The 23426-nt window shown below is 42.2% G+C and overlaps 1 protein-coding gene across 3 annotated transcripts in view; it reads left to right on the plus strand.

Annotated features, from left to right (window-relative positions):
* Nucleotides 1-23426, plus strand: part of SF3B3 (splicing factor 3b subunit 3) — a 45894-nt gene that overhangs the window by 19553 nt on the left and 2915 nt on the right. For all 3 annotated transcript variants that reach the window (XM_080643479.1, XM_080643477.1, XM_080643478.1), the window contains exons 11-24: nucleotides 1122-1194; nucleotides 6358-6509; nucleotides 6807-6962; nucleotides 7674-7829; nucleotides 8345-8488; nucleotides 11290-11412; nucleotides 12559-12713; nucleotides 13731-13905; nucleotides 15034-15239; nucleotides 15333-15489; nucleotides 18907-19032; nucleotides 22019-22231; nucleotides 22798-22896; nucleotides 23251-23394. In XM_080643479.1, the coding sequence (XP_080499605.1) occupies nucleotides 1122-1194; nucleotides 6358-6509; nucleotides 6807-6962; nucleotides 7674-7829; nucleotides 8345-8488; nucleotides 11290-11412; nucleotides 12559-12713; nucleotides 13731-13905; nucleotides 15034-15239; nucleotides 15333-15489; nucleotides 18907-19032; nucleotides 22019-22231; nucleotides 22798-22896; nucleotides 23251-23394 (2079 nt within the window). The remainder of the gene's footprint in view (nucleotides 1-1121; nucleotides 1195-6357; nucleotides 6510-6806; nucleotides 6963-7673; nucleotides 7830-8344; nucleotides 8489-11289; nucleotides 11413-12558; nucleotides 12714-13730; nucleotides 13906-15033; nucleotides 15240-15332; nucleotides 15490-18906; nucleotides 19033-22018; nucleotides 22232-22797; nucleotides 22897-23250; nucleotides 23395-23426) is intronic.

The following is a 23426-nucleotide window of genomic DNA, read 5'->3' on the forward strand; positions in this document are numbered from 1 at the left end:
TTTGTTATGCTGTACACCTGGAACTAATACAAAGTAATATTGAATTTAAATTGTAATTGAAAAAAACCTTTTGTTGTCTTTGTTTCTTATGTGTATTTTGTTGTCTTTATTTCTTACGGAGCTTGTTGTATGGGTAGATTATGGTCTCATTAAGTTAAACAGGGTCACTGTCAGATATTACACTTGTTATAGAATGTAGTGTGTCTGATATTTACATTTAATTGATGATGAAGTTTTCCAGGATTCTCCTGTACCATGATCAGCTATTACTGCTATTACCATATTGGTAAATGAAGAAAGGGGTAATGTCTTTCATGAATATACTTGAGTTCTTCCTACAAAATGTAGTTATACAATACAATATATTAAGCTGTCTAATTTACTGTCTCTAGGTCATTTAAAAAATACTAACAAAATTTTTATTTTAGGATGGTTTAGATTTACAAAAAACTTGTAAGGATAGTATAGAGAGTTCATGTATAAGCCACACCAAGTTTTCCATTCCAGATCATTTTGAGTTCACCTTAGATATTTTGTTTAATGTTTGAGAAACTGTAGGACATTCATAGGATTCTTGACTCTGACCTTAAGGAGCATAAAAATTCTAGTGGGAAGGATAATTTCCTCAACTTCCTTTTTGGAAAGGTACCTTAAGAGGTGGTGATAGTGACTTTTGTGAGAACTTATAGGAAGGAGAGATGACTGCAACCAAGAGGATAGGGAAGATTTTTCCTAAAGGATGTGGCATTTGAATTGGTCCATAAAGAGAGATGACATTTGGCTGTTGGGAGTTAGAAATGGAATGCTAATAACTCAGGTGGCCTGATTAATTTCCATATGCTCTCTTTGAGGAGGATGCAGGTATGCCATACCCAAAGGAAGTATAGAGTTTTGGTGCAATAACTACCCTCCCAGGTGTTGCATCATTTCTTGCTAAAGTCTGTCATGGGTATTGCCAATATTTTTTACTTTTTTTTCTTATGTTCCTCTTTGACTAGATGGTTACATTATTTTAATCCACACAATGTGAGCACTGCTTTTGGGACCTTATTATTTAGTGTAGTTAAAGCAGAGAACTGAGTTCCATGCTCACAGGATCTGTGGTCTATCTCTTCTGTCAGGTGTCGGAAATGGCTGTCTCTGAACTACCTGGTAACCCCAATGCTGTCTGGACAGTGCGCCGGCACATTGAAGGTAAGCAGCCCTTTCCCAACAGTCAAAATGAGGGTCTGGGTGCCATTGACAATAGAAGGTGTAAGCGGCTGCATTCATAATAGTTCTATGTTACGTCATCTAGCACCATATACTAGAACCTTTTCTGACCTGATACTATGTTTTGAGGCTCTTCCAATCTGGATGCCTTCACCTACTTCTTGTAGAAATGGGTAAGGGGTGCATAGGGAGGTTGTTAATATTCAGTATATATACACTTTGGTATCATAGAGCCTTCATGTGTGATGTTCTTTGACTGTATTCACCTGTAAGACACTGGTTTCATCTGTATAAGCGATATGGTGTGAGGGAAAGGTTTTGCTTCATTTGTCTTCAACCATGTTCCTCTATTGTGCTGAAACCACAGTGAAATTGATGGTTATTCTAGGTATTAGGAGCTTTGGTAAAGCTTGTTAATTAGTCCTGCTTGATGGGTGTAGTTGTGCTTAAGGAAAGCAGAAATTGATTGAAATCAGAATTTTAGAGTGAGTGGAAAAGGAACAGAGGAGAGATGGAATCTGAGCTCCTAGACAAAAATTCCCATTTTCCCTTTTATTTGAGTTCATTTCTATTCCTAGACCTCATTTTCCTCTTGTTCCCTTAGGAATGTAGGACTAGTGAATAAGATCACCCTGGCCAGTGTACAAAGCTTTTTCAAGAAACAGCTGAATTTATTTCTGATATTTAGATGTTCTGGTTGTGTGGAACAAATTTAAGGGAAATAGGAAATGTGTAGGAAGGAAACCTTTTTCTATTAGCAGAAAACACATTTTGGTGGATTTTGTTTTTATATAGGCATTGGAATCAAGTCTGAGTTGAGAAAAAAAAGAACAGATGAATAGGAAATTAGGTTCATTTTAGCTGAGAAGATAATTAGACAATTGATTTTTGAAAGATTTCGCTATTATATGTAATGTCATAAAGAAGCTGGTCAGTATTGATGTTCACCTTTATCTTGGTAGCTGATTGACTTCATGGCTCTTGAAAACATTGCCAAGACTGTTCGAGTTAGAAAGCTCCTTTGAGATAAAAACTAGTGTGCTTCCTCCCTTGTTTGTTTTACTTCTTAAACTGTTTTTAAATATACTTGTATTTACTGAAAAGTTACCTTATTAAGGTTCACTGTCTCAAGATAGTTTGTCAAGGTAATAGAAATTGAAAGCCCTGTCTCCTGAATTCCATTGCTCATTTGACTGACCCTGCAGTGGGAGTCGGTGATTCTTGCTCGTTTATGAGGATAAGTTCTATACTCTCATCCTGCAGTCTTTTGAGTGCCCCCATGTACTCAGCAATAAAGATAGGTTCCTATTTTGAAAGCACTTGCCGTCTTAAGAAGATAAGTATACCAAACTATTGTGTGTTCTCTTGTGATGAAAGGCACAAGCATGTTGCCAAGGAGGGGTTAGAGGATGGAATGGGCTTTTTGGACAATGTTTGATAAGTTAGTGATAAGCAGTATGGTGCATGGTCGAACTGGTAGCTGAAAAAATTTCTCTTCTGAATATCAAAATCTAGGGAAAGACTACATCTTGGTAAATTTTACTCTTTAGAGAAACCATAATTTGGGCTATCACCCATGAAAACAGGACAGATGCTCTGTGTTTGTGCTCTTTCCAGATACCCCAGGTTACTGTTGAGTGAACATTCCACATGTCCACACATGCCGCAGTCTTCCAGGCAATTACTAACCATGGCTGGTACGTGGTGATGCACACTACCAATACCAAGCCTTTTTTTCTCTTCCACAGGTGGCTGGTGAAGGTGCTGATCACCACAGGTGTGTACCTACTGCTAGGGTCTACCATGGGGTCTTAGAGTTTACCCAGCGAGAGGGACCTACACAAAATATTGAGGCTGCCCTGATGGCATCTCTCAGAGGGTAACTTTGCAGTTGGATGTCCTTGTGCATAATAATAATACATACCCATCTGCCTGTATATTAAATGGTCTGAGGCAGGAATCAACTTGTCTTATTTTCTTCCACAGAAAGTGGAAAATATGACTGATTTGTTTTTAAGCTGAAAGAGTCTGTAGCTTGAAAACTTAATCTTCATATTCTCCCTTGAAATTTTGTATATTCCAGGTATACTAACTGAATGATCAGGTCCTGGAGAAAGCCCCCCACCCCTTTTTTGAATATAATATGAGGCAAGACAAACACTGAGTAGTCTGAATATAAAATAAGAATGAAGGGGGCTTAAATCATCTGGATGGCCCCTCACCTTAGCCTTTCTAGTGGGCTGCTTGTTGAGCCTCAGATACTTCACAGGGGGAAGAAGAATAAAGCATCCTCTCTGTTGGGGTGCTTTCAGCAGTGCTCAGACAGGTAGAAGTCCTATTTAATTGAGGCAAAGGTGCATTCTTATACCCTAATAAATTCTTCACTGAGGAATGAACTGAGGTTCTATATGAAGCTTGCAACCCTTAGATAAAGGCAATTTGGATGTTTATCATTTGTAGTAATTTACCTTGATTGAAGCTTGATTTTCTTCTGAACTCCAACTTTTAACCTATAACCTCAAAATACAAGGGCTACTAATCTGTTGCAGGTCCTCCTTCCCATAAAATGGAAAAAGTAGAGGTTACAGTGTGCTTAATACTCACAGGGTAATGGATATTTTGAGAAAATGGGATGTTAAGCAGGTTTCAGGTATTATTAGTCCTTGCTCTACCGCTTGTTGAATTGCCCAGCAAATGTTGAATTGCCACATTTAAGTCCATTGTGCAACTCTATTTCATATCTGAGCAGTGGGGTCTTGGGTCAGAGGGAAGATAAGGACCTAGGTTGTCCTCCTTCATCCGTTACCCCATTCTCTTGCATGTAAGTTAAAAGTTGTATGGTCTCTTCTCTGGAAGCCCCCTTTTCCTTGTGACTGAAGGAAGAGACCTGAAAACCTGGTTAGTTTGAGCCTTTTTGTTGTTTGACTTTAATTTGCTCTGGCACAACTTTTAAGGTATTAGATTTCAGTAATGAGAACGTGGGAAAGGACACAGTATTCATATAATGTTAAAATTAAGCGATTCCTGTTATTTTTGCACACCAGAAATTTCTGGTTCAAAAATAGCTGGCGTAAAGCCTCCAAGTTTGGTGTCATGTGACTGTGGTTTTGCTGTACATGATTAAGATACCCATTTCAGGAACAACTGTGTCATTACTCATTATGAATGTGAATAGTGCTGTCTTACAACTTTTTATTTTAAAAGGTGTCCCCAAAGCATTTGATACGTGTTGACAGTTATAACAAAATAATCTAAAACCAACTATCTCCTTGTCCACTGTTAACTGCTTATGATTTGGAAATTGAATCCTTACTTTGGATTCCTTGTGTAGCCATTAGATTACACCCATTGTGGACAATCTTTGATTCTTACCGAACAATCTTTGATTCTTACCTTTCAGCCACCCAGTCAGTACTCACATGTATTATTAACTGAAGCAAAATGTCTCACAAAACTTCATAATCCTTACTTTGTGTGAAACAATTTCACAAATCACATTTATTTCTGCATATTTCTGCATATTTCTGTTTAAAAGTACTGATTACAACCCACCAAATTGATTTTATGTCCTGCTAATAGGTCAGAGCACTACTGCTGTAGATTACAGCAATAAAACATCTTCACTGGGCTCTCTCTTTTATTTAAATAAAGAACACTGATTCTGCTGAACTAATCCAGTAATCTTAGTTCAGCTGAATCACTTTAGGATCATTCAGAACCCAAACTGTCTTTGGTTGTGGTTTGGTTGGGTCAAATTTATGTCATTGAACTCTGACCAAGGCTCAAGTTAGGCAGAAAGGGAACTGTAGCTTCTTCTGCTAAGAGTAAGGTAGCCACTCCTAATGTAGTGCCTTGTTTACCTGGTTTCTGTGGGAGGGACAGAAGGAGGAATTGATAGAGAAAATTCAAATGTAAACTAGGAAAATCTCAACTCTTTAAAAAAGTAAATGTTCCCTTATTTAGTATTAATTAACCTGTATGCCAGATGTGGGAGATACACAAAAGCTTTTTTATGTTGTAGGGTAGAATGTATGGGAAATGGATGACCTTTTACAATGGGATGTGCATGGGAAACTTGAGGTTGCCTGTATACCTCAGGTCCTCTGACTTCCTTGAGAAAACCATTAGTGTTTGTTTATCCAACTACATTTCATTAAATGGAAAGCAAATCCTAATAGGATTGCTCATGACCACTGAGTAGTTGTATTTTTAAATAGTGGAAAACTAGAGAGGTCAAGAACTGACAGTATAAACAATTTCTCCTCCCTGCTTCCTGGTTATCTAGTGTTCCAGAGAGGTTAGGGATGACAATATAAACAATTTCCCCTCCCTATTTCCTGGTTATCTAGTGTTCTTACATCATTCCTATTGGGACATACCAGGGTTCTCAGTTTCCAACCCTAGAATGACTTAGTCTCATGAAGGCTTAAGTAATCTGTTTTATTCATTAGGTCTTGTGTTCCCACATTAGCTTCATTTGGAAGAAGGTGGGCACCTTTCTGGTTATAAGGAGTATCTTTTAAGAATGCTTTTGTGCCCTAACTGGTTTGGCTGAGTGGATAGAGCGTCGGCCTGCGGACGGAAAGGTCCCAGGTTCGATTCCAGTCAAGGGCATGTGCCTTGGTTGCAGGCACATCCTCAGTAGGGAGTGTGCAGAAGGCAGCTGATCGATGTTTCTCTCCCATCGATGTTTCTAACTCTCTATCCTTCTCCCTTCCTCTCTGTAAAAAATCAATAAAATATATATATATTTTAAAAAGAATAGCTTGTGACTGGCATCTGGCACAAATAAGTTTAGCTTCAATATATATAAGCATTGTATTCAAAATTTCTTCATGCCACTGATTCTCTTGCTTTGTTCTCTTGCATTTTTCCAGCTAATGTCTCAAGAAAATATTCGTTTTCAGAGGTATTAGAAGTGGGCGTATCTACTCAATGTATTTTGGCATTTAAGTATATCTGTAGGCTCTTACGACCCTCAGTTATCTTTTGGATTATCCTGTGCCGTTTGTCACATGACTGTGTGTGGTGACTACACGTAGAAGTGCCTTGGAAGGTTTCTGAAGAGAAAACTTAGTGTGTCTCATTTGGCTGTGTAATTAATAACTTATTAGCTAACCAGCTCCTTTCTTTTTCCTCTTTCAGATGAGTTTGATGCCTACATCATTGTGTCTTTCGTGAATGCCACACTTGTGTTGTCTATCGGAGAGACTGTGGAAGAAGTGACTGACTCTGGGTTCCTGGGCACCACTCCAACCTTGTCCTGCTCCTTGTTAGGAGATGATGCCTTGGTGCAGGTGAGGATTCTCAGAGAGCTACTTACGTACTCACCTTACTTGCTTCTTTCTTTGCCCTCATTTGTAGGCTGCTGTGTTTACCTTGATGAGCTTTAAACTTCTTTGAAGTAGACATTGCAAGATATGAACTTGTTTAAAGCTGACCTTGCCTGTAGCCTATTAGCTCTTTTGTCATTGACCTAACTGGTACTTCAAATGCAGTGGCTCCAGATCTGACAGGAGTGACAGGTCTGATAGGTGTGACACATGCTGAGCAATGTGTCAAATTGCTAAAGTCAGGTTTTCTTGTTATTCCAGGTGTATCCTGACGGTATTCGGCACATCCGAGCAGACAAGAGAGTCAATGAGTGGAAGACCCCTGGAAAGAAAACAATTGTGAAATGTGCAGTGAACCAGCGACAAGTAGTGATTGCCCTGACAGGAGGAGAGCTGGTCTATTTTGAGATGGATCCCGTATGTTATTTTATTATTTACTGTGGACTTGTGTAGGGTCCAGAAGTAGAGATGGGAGTTGTAGTCCAGGTATCTAGATTATATTCACAAGAAAGAGAATTGAGGGAAAGTGCCCACAAGCCAATTTGGCACTTATGAGAGAGTAGGAGGTGGGTAAGTTCATGTCTTAATTCTCATTGGAGTTATGAAACCCCATCTTAGCAAAGAAACACTTGCTTTTCCACCAAATATTTGCCATAGTTTTCAGTCTTGGAATCTCAAGTAGAGAAATTCTTTTTTCTTCTTTTTTTTTTAAATATATATTTTATTGATTTTTTTACAGAGAGGAAGGGAGAGAGATAGAGAGTTAGAAACATCAACGAGAGAGAAACATTGATCAGCTGCCTCCTGCACACTCCCCACTAGGGATGTGCCCGCAACCAAGGTACATGCCCTTGACCGGAATCGAACCTGGGACCCTTGAGTCTGCAGGCCGACGCTCTATCCACTGAGCCAAACCGGTTAGGGCAAGTAGAGAAATTCTTGATCATTGATTATAGTAAGAGGTAAACTATTGATTAAACTTTATTGATTAAGGTGTTACGTATGTGTCCTTATGAGCTGTTTTCTTATGAGAGGAAGCAAAAAGGAACTTAAAAGGCCTCCTCCAGTTTCTAAGTCCATGGTGGGTGGTGAGTTGGTTTGTGACCTTTCTTGTCTTCATTCCTATAGTCAGGACAGCTGAATGAGTACACAGAGCGGAAGGAGATGTCAGCAGATGTGGTGTGCATGAGTCTGGCCAATGTGCCTCCTGGAGAGCAGCGGTCTCGCTTCCTGGCTGTGGGACTGGTGGATAACACTGTCAGAATCATCTCCCTAGACCCCTCAGTGAGTGTCACCCTCCACTTCAAGAATCTTCCTGTTGGAACCTGAGCACCTGGCCTACTCCTGATGGCTGTCTCTGAGATCAGCTGTGCTGAACCCTGAACTCTGTTGCTTCTGGATATCATAGTGGCACATCTCAGGAGTCTTCTGCAGTGCTTTAAAGATGCTAATCTGAGACTGCTCACCGCTTCTTTGGCTAAACCTTTGACTCTTATAGTTTTAAAAAAAATTCCCAGTAATGTTTTTATAGAAAAGGACTTGGGCTGGCTCCAGGGCCTTAGATGACTCTTAGGGGAAGTGACCTTTGCTTATGTGCTTTAACCCCATTATCCACTTTGACAAAAAGAGGAAAGCATGTTCCTCTGCAGAGCTTATTTTAAGATTCAGTTTAGCTAGTAACCCACTTCCCCTTTGGAACTCACTCCTCAGATTGTTCTTTACTCCTAGAATTAGATTTCTCTGGGTAGGTTTTTTCCAAAATTAGTCATTTCCTATATTCTTTTCTCTTTCTCCCGTAGGATTGTTTGCAACCTCTGAGCATGCAGGCTCTCCCAGCCCAGCCTGAATCCTTGTGTATTGTGGAAATGGGTGGGACGGAGAAGCAGGATGAGCTGGGTGAGAGGGGCTCTATTGGCTTCCTATACCTGAATATTGGGCTACAGGTAAGAAATCCAGGGGGGCATATTGTTGATGTCAGGTCTCCTTTAGGTTTCATGCACACCTTTGTTCAACATGGGAATTTTCTGTGCCCATAGTTTCAGTTACCATTTAGTGAATGATGCTGCTCTGTGTTTCCACTGTTCTCAGCTCTAATCCTATATAATAATCCTATTTAATAAAAGGCTAATATGCAAATCGAACGGCAGAAAGACCAGTCGCTATGACATGCACTGACCACCAGGGGGCAGATTCTCAACACAGGAGCTGCCCCCTGGTGGTCAGTGCACTCTCAAGGGGAGTGCTGCTCAGCCAGAACCCGGGCTCATGGCTGGCGAGTGCAGTGGTGGTGGCGGGAGCCTCTCCTGCCTCTGCGGCATTCCCCGAGGGCTCATGGACTGCAAGGGGGCACAGGCTGGGGTGGGAGACATGACCCCCCCCCCCGAGTGCACGAATTTAGTGCACTGGGCCTCTAGTTAGAACAAATAAGGATTAGAGAAAAGTATTTTCATGAAGAGTCTTTGATAAAAATGCTTTGCCTTCACTACTCTGGGTCAGAACTAGGTGGAGTCCTCAAGATTCACCTGTATGCAGCTTTTAAAACGAATACCTCACAGTTCATAATGGGCTCCACTAGCAATAAAGGAACTCTTCCTGGCATGAAAAGCAGGAATTTAAGGATCAGGTAGTGTCAGGGGGGTTTTTTGTTTGTTTTAATCCTCACCTGAGAATATGTTTCCATTGGTTCTAGAGAGAGGAAAGGGAGGGAGGCAGGAAGAGAGAGGGAAACATGGAACAGTTGCCTTCCATGCTTACCCTGATTCAAGATAAAACCCCCAATCTGGGTATGTGCCCTGGCTGGGAATGGAACCTGCGACCTTCCAGAGCAGCAGTCACCAACCTTTCAGACCTCACAGACCACCAGCTATTCCAGAGAACAGGACAATGCTCCAACCAACTGAGCCACACCAGCCAGGGCAGTGTCAGGGGAAGGCGATGCCCCCATCATGCCTCTGCTGCAGCCACTGCAGCTTGCCTGAGCCTCGCCTGGCCATCATTGCCTGAGCCTTGGGCCCTCGCAGTGGCAGCGGCCATCAGCAGCTTGCCTGAGCCCCAGGCCGGCCCTGGGCAAGTGACAGCCACCATCATGTCCCCAAAGCTGCAAGTCCCCACCCCCATCCCCAAAGCTGCAAGTCTCCACCCACCCGGGCCTGCTGCGCATGCAGCCTGCTGATTGGTCGTTACTGTGATGGGTCCTGACCCATTTGCATATTACCCTATTATTAGATAGATAATGTAAACCCCTTATGTAATATAAATTTTCTAATAGCTATCAGAAAAGGAACAGATGAAGTTAATTTTAATGTCTTGTTTAATTCAGTATATTTAAAATATTTCCATTTGTAACCAATATAAAAATTAATAAGATTGTGTATTCTTTCTTCTTTATTATTTTGGACTAAGTCTTTGAAATCTGGAATTTAGTCCTTTATACTTAGCACAGCTCAAATCGGACTAGCCTTATGGCTTGCTGACTATGATATTGGATAGCACAGATCTAGGGGTTGATTAGATTTGAATTTTATTTGTGTGTGGGAGAGGAGAGAATATTTTATAGGTGGTTCTATTTACTCCTATTATATATCAGAAGGCACGTGACATCTGGTTGTCCCACTGTAAGTGATGTTAGAATGTATTTATTTTAAATTATTTGTTTAGAAGCCCCCCATCAACAGCCTTTGATACACATTGCCTAGATTTGTTTATTAAATTAGGGTTGGGAAATGATGATTTTCTATTTCATCATTTAATTAGCTGGAATTTTTCTTTAAAGATGATTTGCTTCATATATTTGCTCACCCTGAAATACAGTTCATATAGGGGAAGGATAAATATTTAACTTTTTTTTGCTTTGCTCATCCAATTTCTAGAGTAAGGAGTTGGTGCCATAACAATATTGAGGACTGATGGGGTTTTATAAAATAACATATGTACTTGCAAATTTTTATATATTTGTGCTTCAAACTACTGCAATCTTTTTTTTTTCTTTCTTTCTTGGATGCTAAATAACCTCATTTTAAATGAATGTGAGCCAAAACCGGTTTGGCTCAGTGGATAGAGTGTCGGCCTGTGGACTGAAGGGTCCCAGGTTCGATTCCGGTCAGGGGCATGTACCTTGGTTGCGGGCACATCCCCAGCAGGAGGTGTGCAGGAGGCAGCTGATCGATGTTTCTCTCTCATCGATGTTTCTCTCTCATCGATGTTTCTGGCTCTCTGTCCCTCTCCCTTCCTCTCTGTGAAATATCAATAAAATATATTTAAAAATAAATAAATAAATAAAATAAATGAATGTGAGTTCCCATTTGAAGTTGGCTCTTTTATCTTTTTCACATGACCCCACTGTCTTTGGGGGCTTGCTTCCCTTTTGGCAAAGTGCTCCACACACATCCTGGAATATTCTTGCCCTAGACCTGAATGAGCTGTTTTCTTAGGAGTCTTATTATTTTTAGGGCAAATGGTATTTTTAACTGAATATATTTTTAAATTATAAAGAATTTAGTGTACATGGTAAAAAAGTTTTTTAAGGATATGCAGTGAAAAATAAGTGTGCTTTTCACTTAGTGTGTGCTCAGTAACTACTTGAGCGAGTGATTTAGTGAGACAATGAATGAATGGTTTGTTAGCTGATTATTAGGATATTCTTTTAACTAAGTAATTTCCTTCCATCTGCTTTGAACTTATTACATAAAGTGGCCAAGGGAACTTTCATCATGGGTAGGCTTAACCCACTTTTCTCCTTTTTTAGAATGGTGTGCTGCTGAGAACTGTCCTGGACCCTGTCACTGGGGATCTGTCTGACACCCGGACTAGGTACCTGGGGTCCCGTCCTGTGAAACTCTTTCGTGTTCGGATGCAAGGCCAGGAGGCAGTAAGTAATGAAAGGGATAGGCAGCATGTTTGGATGTTAGTAGCATCAGTAAGATAAATCCCCTTGGTGTAAGCTTTACTTTCATTAATTTACCAGTATATGGTTAGTTTGACATTAGCTCTATCTTGGTTATTTTATTTTATGTTGGAAATCTAGGGCCCCTTAATTCAGAGCTTCTTAACATGTTCCATGGCACTGTTTCATGATTTGATTATCGGTAAGTTGGGATGTTGATCCCTTCAGCCCTCAGGCTGGGCAAATTGAGCAGAGTGAGCGTTAGCTGGATGAATACCTCCCATCTAGGGTACTACTTACCCATGAACAGCCTTGTATCGGTGTCATAGTTTACCATGTAATGTTAAAGAGGTCCTTTATAGCTGAGAATAGCAGTATTTGTGGTACTGTGCTAGTCCTTGTTACTACATTTAATCCTTACAACTATCCAGCCTTGTGATAGTATTTCCATTTTACACACATGAAAACAGGCTCAGAGATTGAGTGATTCCACACTTTCAGCAAATAGTAAGCCATCCTGTCTCTTCTCTAGGCCTCTTTTTTTATTTATTCTTTATTGGTTAAGGTGTTACATATGTGTCCTTATTCCCCCCCACCCCCACCCCCCCAGCTCATGCCCTCAACTCCCTAGTGTTTGTGTCCATTGGTTATGCTTATATGCATGCATACAAGTCCTTTGGTTGATCTCTTACCTCCCTCCCCCTCCCCCCTGCATTCCCTCTGAGGTTGGACGGTCTGTTCAATGCTTCAATGTCTCTGGATCTGTTTTTGTTCATCAGTTTATGTTGTTCATTATATTCCACAAATGAGTGAGATCATGTGATATTTATCTTTCTCTGACTGGCTTATTTCGCTTAGCATAATGCACTCCGGGCCCATCCATGCTGTTGCGAATGGTAGGAGTTCCTTCCTTTTTACAACAGCGTAGTATTCCATTATGCAGTTTTGTAATCCACTCATCTGCTGATGGGCACTTAGGCTGTTAGGCCTCTTTTTCTTAAGGTCACTCTTCAGGTTTCTAAAATTCATTTGGATATTCTGCAGTCTGAAATTGGGGGATAGGGTGTTTGCTCAGCATACTATGTTTGAGTTCTTCCCAAACTTACTTGAGGTGTTTTTTTCCTTCCTCAGGTGTTGGCCATGTCAAGCCGCTCATGGTTGAGCTATTCTTACCAATCTCGTTTCCATCTCACCCCCCTATCTTATGAGACCCTGGAATTTGCATCTGGCTTCGCCTCTGAACAGTGTCCCGAAGGCATTGTGGCCATCTCCACCAATACCCTGAGGTGAGAGAGTCTCACAGTTGAAGCCCAGTGGGTAGCCTTCTCCCAAGGGCTTGGACTGTACTTTGCCAAAGTGTCGGAAAAAGTTATGAAGAGATGGCAAAAGAGCCAACTAGTATGTTGCAATTGAAACCTTTCTTTGGCTCAGGATTTAGGAACCTGGTAGCCAAGTTTCGGTGTTTGGAGTTTTAGCTTCTGATTAGACTTTTAGGGCCAAGTTTTAAAACTTCATAGTACAGTTCAGTCGTCTTGTTTTCTAGGCAGTGCCATTGGGTTAGTTTTAGAGCAGGATCGCTCATAACATTTTCTCACTCTGTCTTGTCATTTGCATTGTTACAGCTTAAACTTTAACCTCGATATAAATTATTTAGGCCTTTTACAAGTTGACAGACTATAGTTTACGCTGATAATGTTGGAGTGAGCACTATTTATAATTGCAAGCTGGAAAATAACCTGTTCAGTTTGACTTTCTTAAGTTTTGGGTTTTTTGTTTTATATTTAACCTTTATTAATGCCACCCATGTTGTTGGTGTCCTGGTTATAACTATTGGTTGTTCACAATGGATTCATGGGTTTCATAAAGCTTAGGTTCAGGAGGCCATTTTTATGAAACATCATCAGCACAAATACCACCTATCTTCAGGTAATTGCAGTGCTTCACAATAGTTTCGGAATTGGTGCTCTTCATTTCAAGGTTTGTCAGTAATAAAAAAGATATTTTAACTTGTCATTATCACTGGAGTGATAAAAAAATTTCATTTGAGGGTTCTAATATGAGTTTCACTGGTGAAAACTAGAATTGTCATGAAACAGTGCTGGACTGTTGCCAAAGTGGAGAGCCTTCCCTATCTTGTCTCCTGCGCAGAATCTTCCAGATTGGAAGTCTGTTATTTCATGTTGTCTAATGCCAGCACTAGAGCTTTAAGGGTTGATAACGTTTGCTGTGATGACTCATGGACCTTTTGAACACCAGTTTGTACTGAGTGAGTGGCCTATTAACTCGCTTTCTTTTTTACGTAGGATTTTGGCATTGGAGAAGCTAGGTGCTGTCTTTAATCAAGTAGCCTTTCCACTGCAGTACACACCCAGGAAATTTGTCATTCACCCTGAAAGTAACAACCTCATCATCATTGAGACTGACCACAATGCCTACACGGAGGCTACAAAAGCTCAGAGGAAGCAGCAGATGGCAGAGGTAATGAGACTGACCTTCAATGTTCAGTTTAACCATTGGTACGCCATAGTGTCTATAGACGCAAGTGGCAGACATTTTTTAATTAAATTCAAAATATCGTGCCAGTTAACTCATTAAAGGTGTTTGTGTGAAACTTGCAAAGTTTAAACTCCTGTAATTGTTGATTATTCTTTGTTGTGTGTGTGTGTGTGTGTGTGTGTGTGTGTGTGTGTGTATAACGAAGTTTTTCTTTGTTATATCAGTGTATACATATATATAACAGAATAATTAACTACTATCAGCTATATATATATATATATATATATATTTTTTTTTTTTTTTTCCTCATCCCAGGATATTTTTCTATTGATTTTAGAGAGAGTGGTGGAAGGGAGAGGGAAAGACAGAAAAATTGATGTGAGAGAAACACATCGATTGGTTGCCTCCTGCATGAGCCCTGACAAGGGCCCAGGGAGGGCGGGAGGGTGGGGAGCCTGCATCCAAGGTATGTGCCCTTGACTGCAGTCAAACCCAGGACCCTTCAGTCCACAGGCTGACGCCCTATCCACTGAGCCAAACCAGCCAGGGCTATTTTTTGTTATATTAAAGATCCAGGCTCTTCTCAGGTCCTTCAGGCAGAGCCCTTTGTCTAAGTCCTTGGTTTTAGAGGTTCTCTTGTGACTTCAGGACTAATATACTGACCTGGGTTTATTCAGTATTTAGTTCCATCTCTGGAACAGTTCTTCATTCCTTGCGTTTCCAAAACAGTCTGTTACATGTTTCCTGGATTTGGGCCCAACGAAGATAGCTTTCAGATTCCCCATAACACTAGCTAATTCCAGAAATCATTTCTCACCAAAGGCAAGTATCCCCAATCATGTAAAACTATATCTGGTCTGGAAGAGAGGAGATCAGTAGAATTAGCAAAGGAAATTAGATGGGAAGTACTGGTGTCTCCTTTTGTTATCTTCAGTCTTCCTCTTGTCTGTGTACCTCTCCCTTTAATCTTTTCATTTTGGGAAATTCTGATGTGGTTGACAGACTTTGCTGTTTTATAGATTATGGACTGCCCCTGGAGGTATTCTTGCTACTTACCCACTTTAACCCAGCACCCACTTCTGAATACATCAACTCTTTTTTTTTTTTTAGGAAATGGTGGAAGCAGCAGGGGAGGATGAGCGGGAGCTAGCTGCAGAGATGGCAGCAGCATTCCTCAATGAAAACCTCCCTGAGTCCATTTTTGGAGCTCCCAAGGCTGGCAATGGGCAGTGGGCCTCTGTGATCCGAGTGATGAATCCTATTCAGGGTAACACACTGGACCTTGTCCAGCTGGAACAGAATGAAGCTGCTTTTAGGTAAGGAGTCCAGAACATCCAAGGTTTTGGATCTGGAACAGGAATTTTCTGGGCTGTGACTGCTGCCTAACTCCTGCTTCTTTCTCTGTGCAGTGTGGCCGTCTGCAGGTTTTCCAACACTGGTGAGGATTGGTATGTGCTGGTGGGTGTGGCCAAAGACCTGATACTGAACCCCCGATCTGTAGCAGGCGGCTTTGTCTATACCTACAAGCTTGTGAACAATGGGGAAAAACTGGAGTTTTTGCACAAGGTAGGAACCAGCCAGTGGCTCTACTGGATCTTATATCCTGCTACACTCTCCCATTTTTGCTTAACTTGTGGATCAGGTCTTTTGGTGACCATTTTGGGCGCCAACTCATTGATTCGGATCCATCTCTTGGTAGCACATGGAAAATGCTACTGGGGCCTGCATGTTCCAGTGAAGTTTTGCTGCCTGTGTGCTAACTATTCATACTGAACTGGCTCCTTGTTTACTAGTCTTACTAAGCAGGCAGCAATTTGTGATCAAAATTTATCAGTTTAAAGAGTTAGTATTCTCTGGGGAGTTACTGTTCAATGGTTATAGAGTTTCCCTTGGAAAGATTTAAAATGTTCTGGGGTTGGATGATGGTGATGGTTACACAACAATGTGAATGTACTTAATGCCAAGGCATTATATACTTAAAAATGGTTAACATGGTAAATTTTATGTTATGTATATTTTACTATATTTTTTTAAAATATATTTATTGAGTTTTAGAGAGAAAAAGATCGAACAATTGCCTCCCATACTTACCCCAACTGGGGATTGAATCTGAAACCTGGTTATGTGCCCTGACCAGGAATGGAACCTTTTGGTGCACAGGACAGCACTCAACCAACTGACCCACACTGGCCAGAGCTATTTCACTATAATTTTAAAATTAAAGAAAAACAATTCCCATTGTCTCCTATGAGACAACACTGACAATACATGAACGTGGCTTCTCCAACCCTCCCATAAGGGGGGTGTCTTTTATTTTTTTATTTTATTTTTTTTAATTTAATAAATCTTCATTGTTCAGATTATTACAATTGCTTCTTCTTTTTCCCCCCATAGCTCTCCTCCACCCGGTTCCCACCCCACCCTCTGCCCTTACCTCCCCACCACTGTCCTCATCCATAGGTGTATGATTTTTGTCCAGTCTCTTCCTGCACCCCCCCATAACCTTTCCCCCTGAGAATTATCAGTCCACTCCCTTTCTATGCCCCTAATTCTATTATATTCACCAGTTTATTTTGTTCCCTTAGATTTTTAATTCACTTGATTTTTAGGTTCACTTGTTGATAGATATGTATTTATTGTTCATAATTTTTATCTTTACTTTTTTCTTCTTTCTCTTCTTAAAGAATATACCTTTCAGCATTTCATATAATACTGGTTTGGTAGTGATGAACTCCTTTAGCTTTTTCTTGTCTGTGAAGCTCTTTATCTGCCCTTCAATTCTGAATGATAACTTTGCTGGGTAGAGTAATATTGGTTATAGGTTCTTGCTATTCATCACTTTGAATAATATTTCTTGCCACTCCCATCTGGCCTGCATAGTTTCTGTTGAGAAATCAGCTGACAATCGTATGGGTGCTCCCTTGTAGGTAAGTAACTGTTTTTCTCTTGCTTCTTTTAATATTCTCTCTTTGTCTTTTGCTCTTGGCATTTTAATTATGATGTGTCTTGGTGTGGTCCTCTTTGGATTCCTTTTGTTTGGGGTTCTGTGCACTTCCTGGACTTGTAAGTCTATTTCTTTCACCAGGTGGGGGAAGTTTTCAGTCATTATTTCTTCAAATAGGTTTTCAGTATCTTGCTCTCTCTCTTCTTCTGGCACCCCCATAATTCTGATGTTGGTACGCTTGAAGTTGTCCCAGAGGCTTCTTACACTATCTTCAACTTTTTGGATTCTTTTTTCTTTTTGCTTTTCCGGTTGAGTGTGTTTTGCTTCTTTGTTTTTCAAATCTTTGACTTGATTCTTGCGTTCCTCTAGTCTTCTGTTGGGTCTCTGTATAATATTTTTTATTTCAGTCAGTGTATGTTTAATTTCTAGTTGGTCCTTTTTCATATCCTTGAGGGTCTCACTAAATTTATCAGCCTTTTCTAGGATATTCTTGAAAAGCCTTATAACCGTGGTTTTGAATTCTATATCCAGTCGTTTGTTTTCCTCCATTTCTTTCATTTGTGATCTGTTTCTTCATCTCCCCATTTTTTTCACTGCTTCCCTGAGTTGGTAGGGTAGTTTTTTGTGCTAGGTTACCTCTATGGCCCAGTGGGTCGGCCTCCCCAGTTAACCTGATGTGGACACTCTTGGTGCACCCCTTTGTGGACTGTGTGTACAGCCTTGTTGTAGTTAAGTCTTGATTGTTGTTGGTATCACTGGGAGGAATAGACCTCCAGGCCAGTTGGCTGTGAGGATCAGCTGTATCTACGCTGGGAGAAGTTCAGTGCTGGAGACAGCCTTATAAGATTAGACTTGCAAAATTGCATAAGCCTCTGTGCTCAGCTTGGATGGGGCGGAGTCTCAGGGTGGAGCATACACAGTCTTGGCTTCCTGTCAGCTCTGCCCTTGCGCGTGCACCTCCAGACCTCTGCCTTCCGCGACTCCCCTGAGTTTCCGCCTGACAGTCCAGATTCCCCCTGTAAGAGCGTGGGTCCCCAGGGGCTCGCCCGGTACTGGGGTTCAGTGCAGTTGGAACTAGGGTTCAGTGCAGTCAGGAGCTTCCAACTCCCTTCCACTAGGGAATGCCTGCGGCAACCTCCGTATTCAGCTTTCTCTGTGAGCACTCGCGTGTGTGCGCCTCCAGTCCCACCGCGGCTCCCCCGATTCTCCGAGTCTCCGTGTGCCTTTCTCTCTACCTGACAGTCCAGACTCCCCCTGTATGAGCCTGGGTCCACGGGGTTTCGCCCGGAACTGGGTTTCAGTGCAGTCAGAACTGGGGTTCAGTGCAGTCGGGGGCTTCCTTCCCCCTCCCGCCAGAGAAAGTCAGCCAGGCTCTCAGCCGCCCTTCATCTCTGTGTGCATCTCCGTACCTCAGTCCTCCTTTGCTGCTCCTCTGATTCTCCGTGAGCTTTCCTCTTTCCTTCTAGTTGTAGAATTTCAACTCAGCCAGCCTTCCTGTGGTTCTGGATGATGTCCGTTCTATCTTTTAGTTGTAGTTTTGAAATTGTTGTGCGAGGCAGCAGTTTAGGTGCTTACCTATGCCGCCATCTTGGTTTCTCTCAACGGGGGGTGTCTTTTAGAAAATAATTATTTCATAGTCCCTTCTTTGTACTAAGCTTATTGTGTCTCCCTCACAATTAAGATGTCACTAGCTCTCCTTGGCTGTTGATTCCTCCACAAACTGCAGATTTTGAGGCTTCACTACTAGTTCATAGCACTGGCTGAATTATCATGGGCTCTGAGTCAGTGTTCGTCGGGAACTAGGACTTCTTTTGACTTGTGGCATTGATTTATTTGCTGGGTGAAATGCAGCATGTGGAACCTGTTTACCCAAACATCCTGTTTCATAGTGTTGTATGTTGGTTTATTTCCCTGGTGAGCAAAAGATAATCACTTGACTTGCTGTCTATCTTTCTGACAGATGCCTATAAAAGGCATTTTGGGTTGAGAGGGTGGGGCTAGCATGTTCTAATAGCTGCATTACCTGTTTTTCCTCACAGACTTCAGTGGAAGAGGTCCCTGCTGCCATTGCCCCATTCCAGGGTAGGGTGTTGATTGGTGTGGGGAAGCTTCTGCGAGTCTATGACCTGGGAAAAAAGAAGTTACTTCGAAAATGTGAGAACAAGGTAAATATGATGGTAGAAAGCCCCAGATCTAGCTAGTGAGGAAGGAAGGGGAGACATTGGCATGGCACTGTTAAAATCAGGTCTTTATTAGGACCTTGTTACAGTCATCTAATTTCAGGTTCAGAATTAGGCCCTTGAGACTTTAGACAGGCATGAAAAGATGGGTTTCTTGATTTCTTCAAACTAAGAACCATGTTTCTGTCCTGCCTGCTTCTATAAGGAATTTAACTGTAAGAATTAGGAATATATTTTCTCTACAGGCATTCCTTATTTTATTGCTCTTTTGCATATATTGCGTTTTACAAATTGAAGGTTTGTAGCAACCCTGTGTCAAGTATGTCTATGCATGCCATTTTCTAGCAGCATTTGCTCACTCTATATCTCTGTGCCACATTTTGGTAATTCTTGGTAATTTGTGATAAGTGATCTTTGATGTTACTGTTGTAACTGTTTTGGGGCTCCATGAACCATGCCATATAAGACAGATAATTTAATTGATAAATGTATGTTCTCACTACTACCCTGACTCTGCATCTCTCTCCCTCTTATTGGGCCTCCCTATTCCCTGAGACAACAATATTGAAATTAGGTCAATTAATAATCCTACAATAGCCGTTGAAGTGTTCCGGTAAAAGGAAGAGTCACACATCTCTCACTTTAAATCAAAAGCTAGAAATAATTAAGCTTAGTGAGGAAGGCATGTCCAAAGCAGGGATGGGCCGAAAGCTAGGCCTCTTGTGCCAGACAGGTTGTAAATGCAAAGTAAAAGTTCTTGAAGGAAATGAAAAGTGCTGCTCCAGTGAACAAATGATAAGAAAGCAAAACAGCCTTGTTGCTGATAGGGAGAAGCTTAGTGGTCTGGATAGATCAAACCAGCCATAATCTTCCCTTAAGACAAAGCCTAACCTAGAACAAGGACGTAACTCTTCAATTCTATGAGGGCTGAGAGAAGTGAGGAAGCTGCAAAAGAAAAAATTGAAGCTAGCAAGAAACCACCATCTCTATAACATAAAAGTGCTGATGGTGAAAGTACAGCAAATTATCAGAAAGATCTAACTAAGGTAATTGATGAAGGTGGCTACCCTAAACAGCAGATTTTCAGTGTAGGTGAAACAGCCTTATACTAGAAAAAGGTGCCAGCGGGGACTTTGACAGATAGTGGCTGGCTTCAGATCTTCCAAGGCTGGGCTGGCTCTCTTGTTAAGGGCTATTGACGCCAGTGCTCCTAGGTCCGTGGTTGGCACACTGCGGCTCGCGAGCCACAGGCGGCTCTTTGGCCCCTTGAGTGTGGCTCTTCCACAAAATACCAAGGCCTGGGTGAGTCTATTTTGAAGAGGTGGCATTAGAAGAAGTTTAAGTTTAAAAAATTTGGCTCTCAAAAGAAATATCAATCGTTGTACTGTTGATATTTGGCTCTGTTGACTAATGAGTTTGCCGACCACCGCCCTAGATAAATCTGCTCTGCCTCTATAAATGGAGTAAAAAGGCCTGGATAACAGCACATCCTATCTAATAAAGAAGGAATATGCTAATTGACCATCACTCAGTCACAAAGATGGCTGCATCCACAGCTGAGGCCAAGTTCCCATAAGGAGCCTTAATGAGCAATCAGCAGGGACCTGAGGCTACGCCCTCCCCTGGCCCCTCTACCACCACCCCTACCCCCCCACCCTCGTGGGGCTTGACAGGGGACCTCAGGATGTGTTCCCCACCCGGCAGGGCTTGACGGGGGACCTCAAGGTGCACTTCTGGTCCTGGTGCTGGGCTAGGGGACCTCAGGCTGCTCCTCCCACCCCAGCACCAGGCCAGGAGACCTCAGGCCGTGCCCCCCACCCAGCAGGGCTTGACGGGGGACCTCAAGGTGCACCCCCAGTGCTGGGTCAGGGGAACTAAGGCTGCACACACCCCCCACCCCCACCCCCCCGCGCGCCTGGCAGGGCTTGATGGGGGACCTCAGGCCATGCCCCCCCACCCAGCGGGGCTTGACAGGGGATCTCAGGCTGTGTCCCCCACCTGGCGGGGCTTGACTGAGGACCTCAAGGCACACCCCCCGCCCCTGCCCCAGTCTGGGCTGGGGGACCTCAGGCCATGCCCCCCACCTTGGCGCTGGGCCAGGGGACCTGAGGCTACACCCCCTGCCCGACAGGGCTTGACAGGGTGGGACTGGCTGGGTCTGGATCTAGCCCAATGCGGGGGGCCAGCCGGGTCTGGGTCTCACACGATTTTGAGGTGCATGTGGGTGGGTGGGGACTTGACTCTGGGTCCCATGGTGAGCCCCAGACTCACAGGAGGAAGGTTTTCATATACATTTTACTAATTTTCTTTCATCTCTGACACTTCTATTATAGAGAAAGGGCAAATAACAATATTAAATTACTTCCTCCCATTAATCCCCTTTTAATGTCCACGAATTTCATGCACCAGGTCACTAGTCTATTTATAACATGGTTTACCAAATATTTTAAGCCCATTTTGAGACCTATTGCTAAGAAAAAGAAAAAGATTTCTTTAAAAATATTACTGCTCATTGACCCCAAGGTCCCTGATGGAAATGTATGGAATTAATGTTATTTTCATGCCCTGGGGAAAATTCATATGATTCACTTTGTTGTGATACTATATTAAAACCATTTAGCTCTTTTCCCATCTTCTAGGAATTCATTGATGACTACTATTTGGTGTATACCAGTGGTTGGCAAACTGCGGCTCTCGAGCCACATACGGCTCTTTGGCCCCTTGAGTTTTTAGCAAAGGCCAGCTTAGGAGTACCCTAATTAAGTTAATAACAATGTACCTACCTATATAGTTTAAGTTTAAAAAATTTGGCTCTCAAAAGAAATTTCAGTCGTTGGCTAATGAGTTTGCCGACCACTCACTGGTGTATACTATTCTACAGACCCTATATATGTTGCATTCAGGGGAAGCTGGAGTTTCTGTGGGTTCTGAACCTCAAGGTTATACCCATGGTTGTCCTTGTTTTTTCCAGCATATTGCCAATTACATCTCTGGGATCCAGACTATCGGGCACAGGGTAATTGTGTCTGACGTCCAAGAAAGTTTCATCTGGGTTCGCTACAAGCGTAATGAGAACCAGCTCATCATCTTTGCTGATGACACCTACCCCCGGTGGGTCACTACAGCTAGCCTTCTCGATTATGACACTGTGGCTGGGGCAGACAAGTTTGGCAACATTTGTGTGGTGAGTTGATATTTACTTGGGTTATATATAGTGATGTGTATAAAAGCTGTCTCCATTTGTGGTAAAGGCAAGAATCCAGGACTATGATCTCTAGTATGGAAAGTAAAATTGGGTATACAATTTAGCCCTACTAAGGCTCGCTCTAAAAGAACTTTGTGTTCTCTAAATCTTATCAATTTTTTAGATTTTTTCCCTGCCCCCTTTTCACCTCCTTCCTCCCCATGGGACGTGATTTAATAATAATAGTTGTTTGAACTAATGCCTAATATATATTTTCACATTTTGACTGGATTTTGGTTTGTTGTTTTAAGCCCCATCTGACTTCTCTTGTTTATGTTCTGTGGTCTTTGTTTTTTGCTCTTGCTATGTTAGAACCTTGCTTATGGGTCGAATGTCTTGAGTTTCTCACTGCTAGGACACCAGTATAGGTGCAGGAGATGGGCTCAGGCCTCTGCCAAAGTCAGTGCCCCTAGGATTACTTGCAAGGACCTGGGGCACACATGGTGATTGGTGTTTTGGGTTAGTAGATGCAGGACCCAGCCCTGTGATTTGTCACTTCCTTGTAGGTGAGGCTCCCACCTAACACCAATGACGAAGTGGATGAGGACCCCACAGGAAACAAAGCCCTGTGGGACCGGGGCTTGCTCAATGGGGCCTCTCAGAAGGTAAGATTCAGGAGGGGGCCCAAAGGAGAGGCACCAGCCTGTGTAGTACATTTCCCATGACCTGCACTGAGGAAGCATGTTTTAGTGCATTATCCACAGTGCATGTGACTATGCTGCGTGTGCTCTCCTGCATGCATGGAAGTCCCTAAGTTGATAGTATGTAGCCTGTGATGGATGGACACTGGGTTTGACTTAAAGTGTCCAAGTCACTCACTATCCTGTTTTTATGACTCTGGAGTAGAAATTTTTCTGAGACATTTAGCAGCATAAAATCTCTTTGAAACATAGTGAGATCCTTGAAAATGATGGCTGCATAGGATCACACACAGTTACTGGTCTGTTTTTGACTTGCAGGCAGAGGTGATCATGAACTATCATGTGGGGGAGACAGTACTGTCGTTACAGAAGACTACACTAATCCCTGGAGGCTCAGAATCGCTTGTCTATACCACCTTGTCAGGAGGAATTGGCATCCTTGTTCCGTTCACATCTCATGAGGTGAATTCTCCCACACTGCTCTGGCTTTTGCC

This window comes from Plecotus auritus (assembly GCF_963455305.1).
Source record: "Plecotus auritus genome assembly, chromosome: 10".
In the NCBI taxonomy this organism is placed as follows: Eukaryota; Metazoa; Chordata; class Mammalia; order Chiroptera; family Vespertilionidae; genus Plecotus; species Plecotus auritus.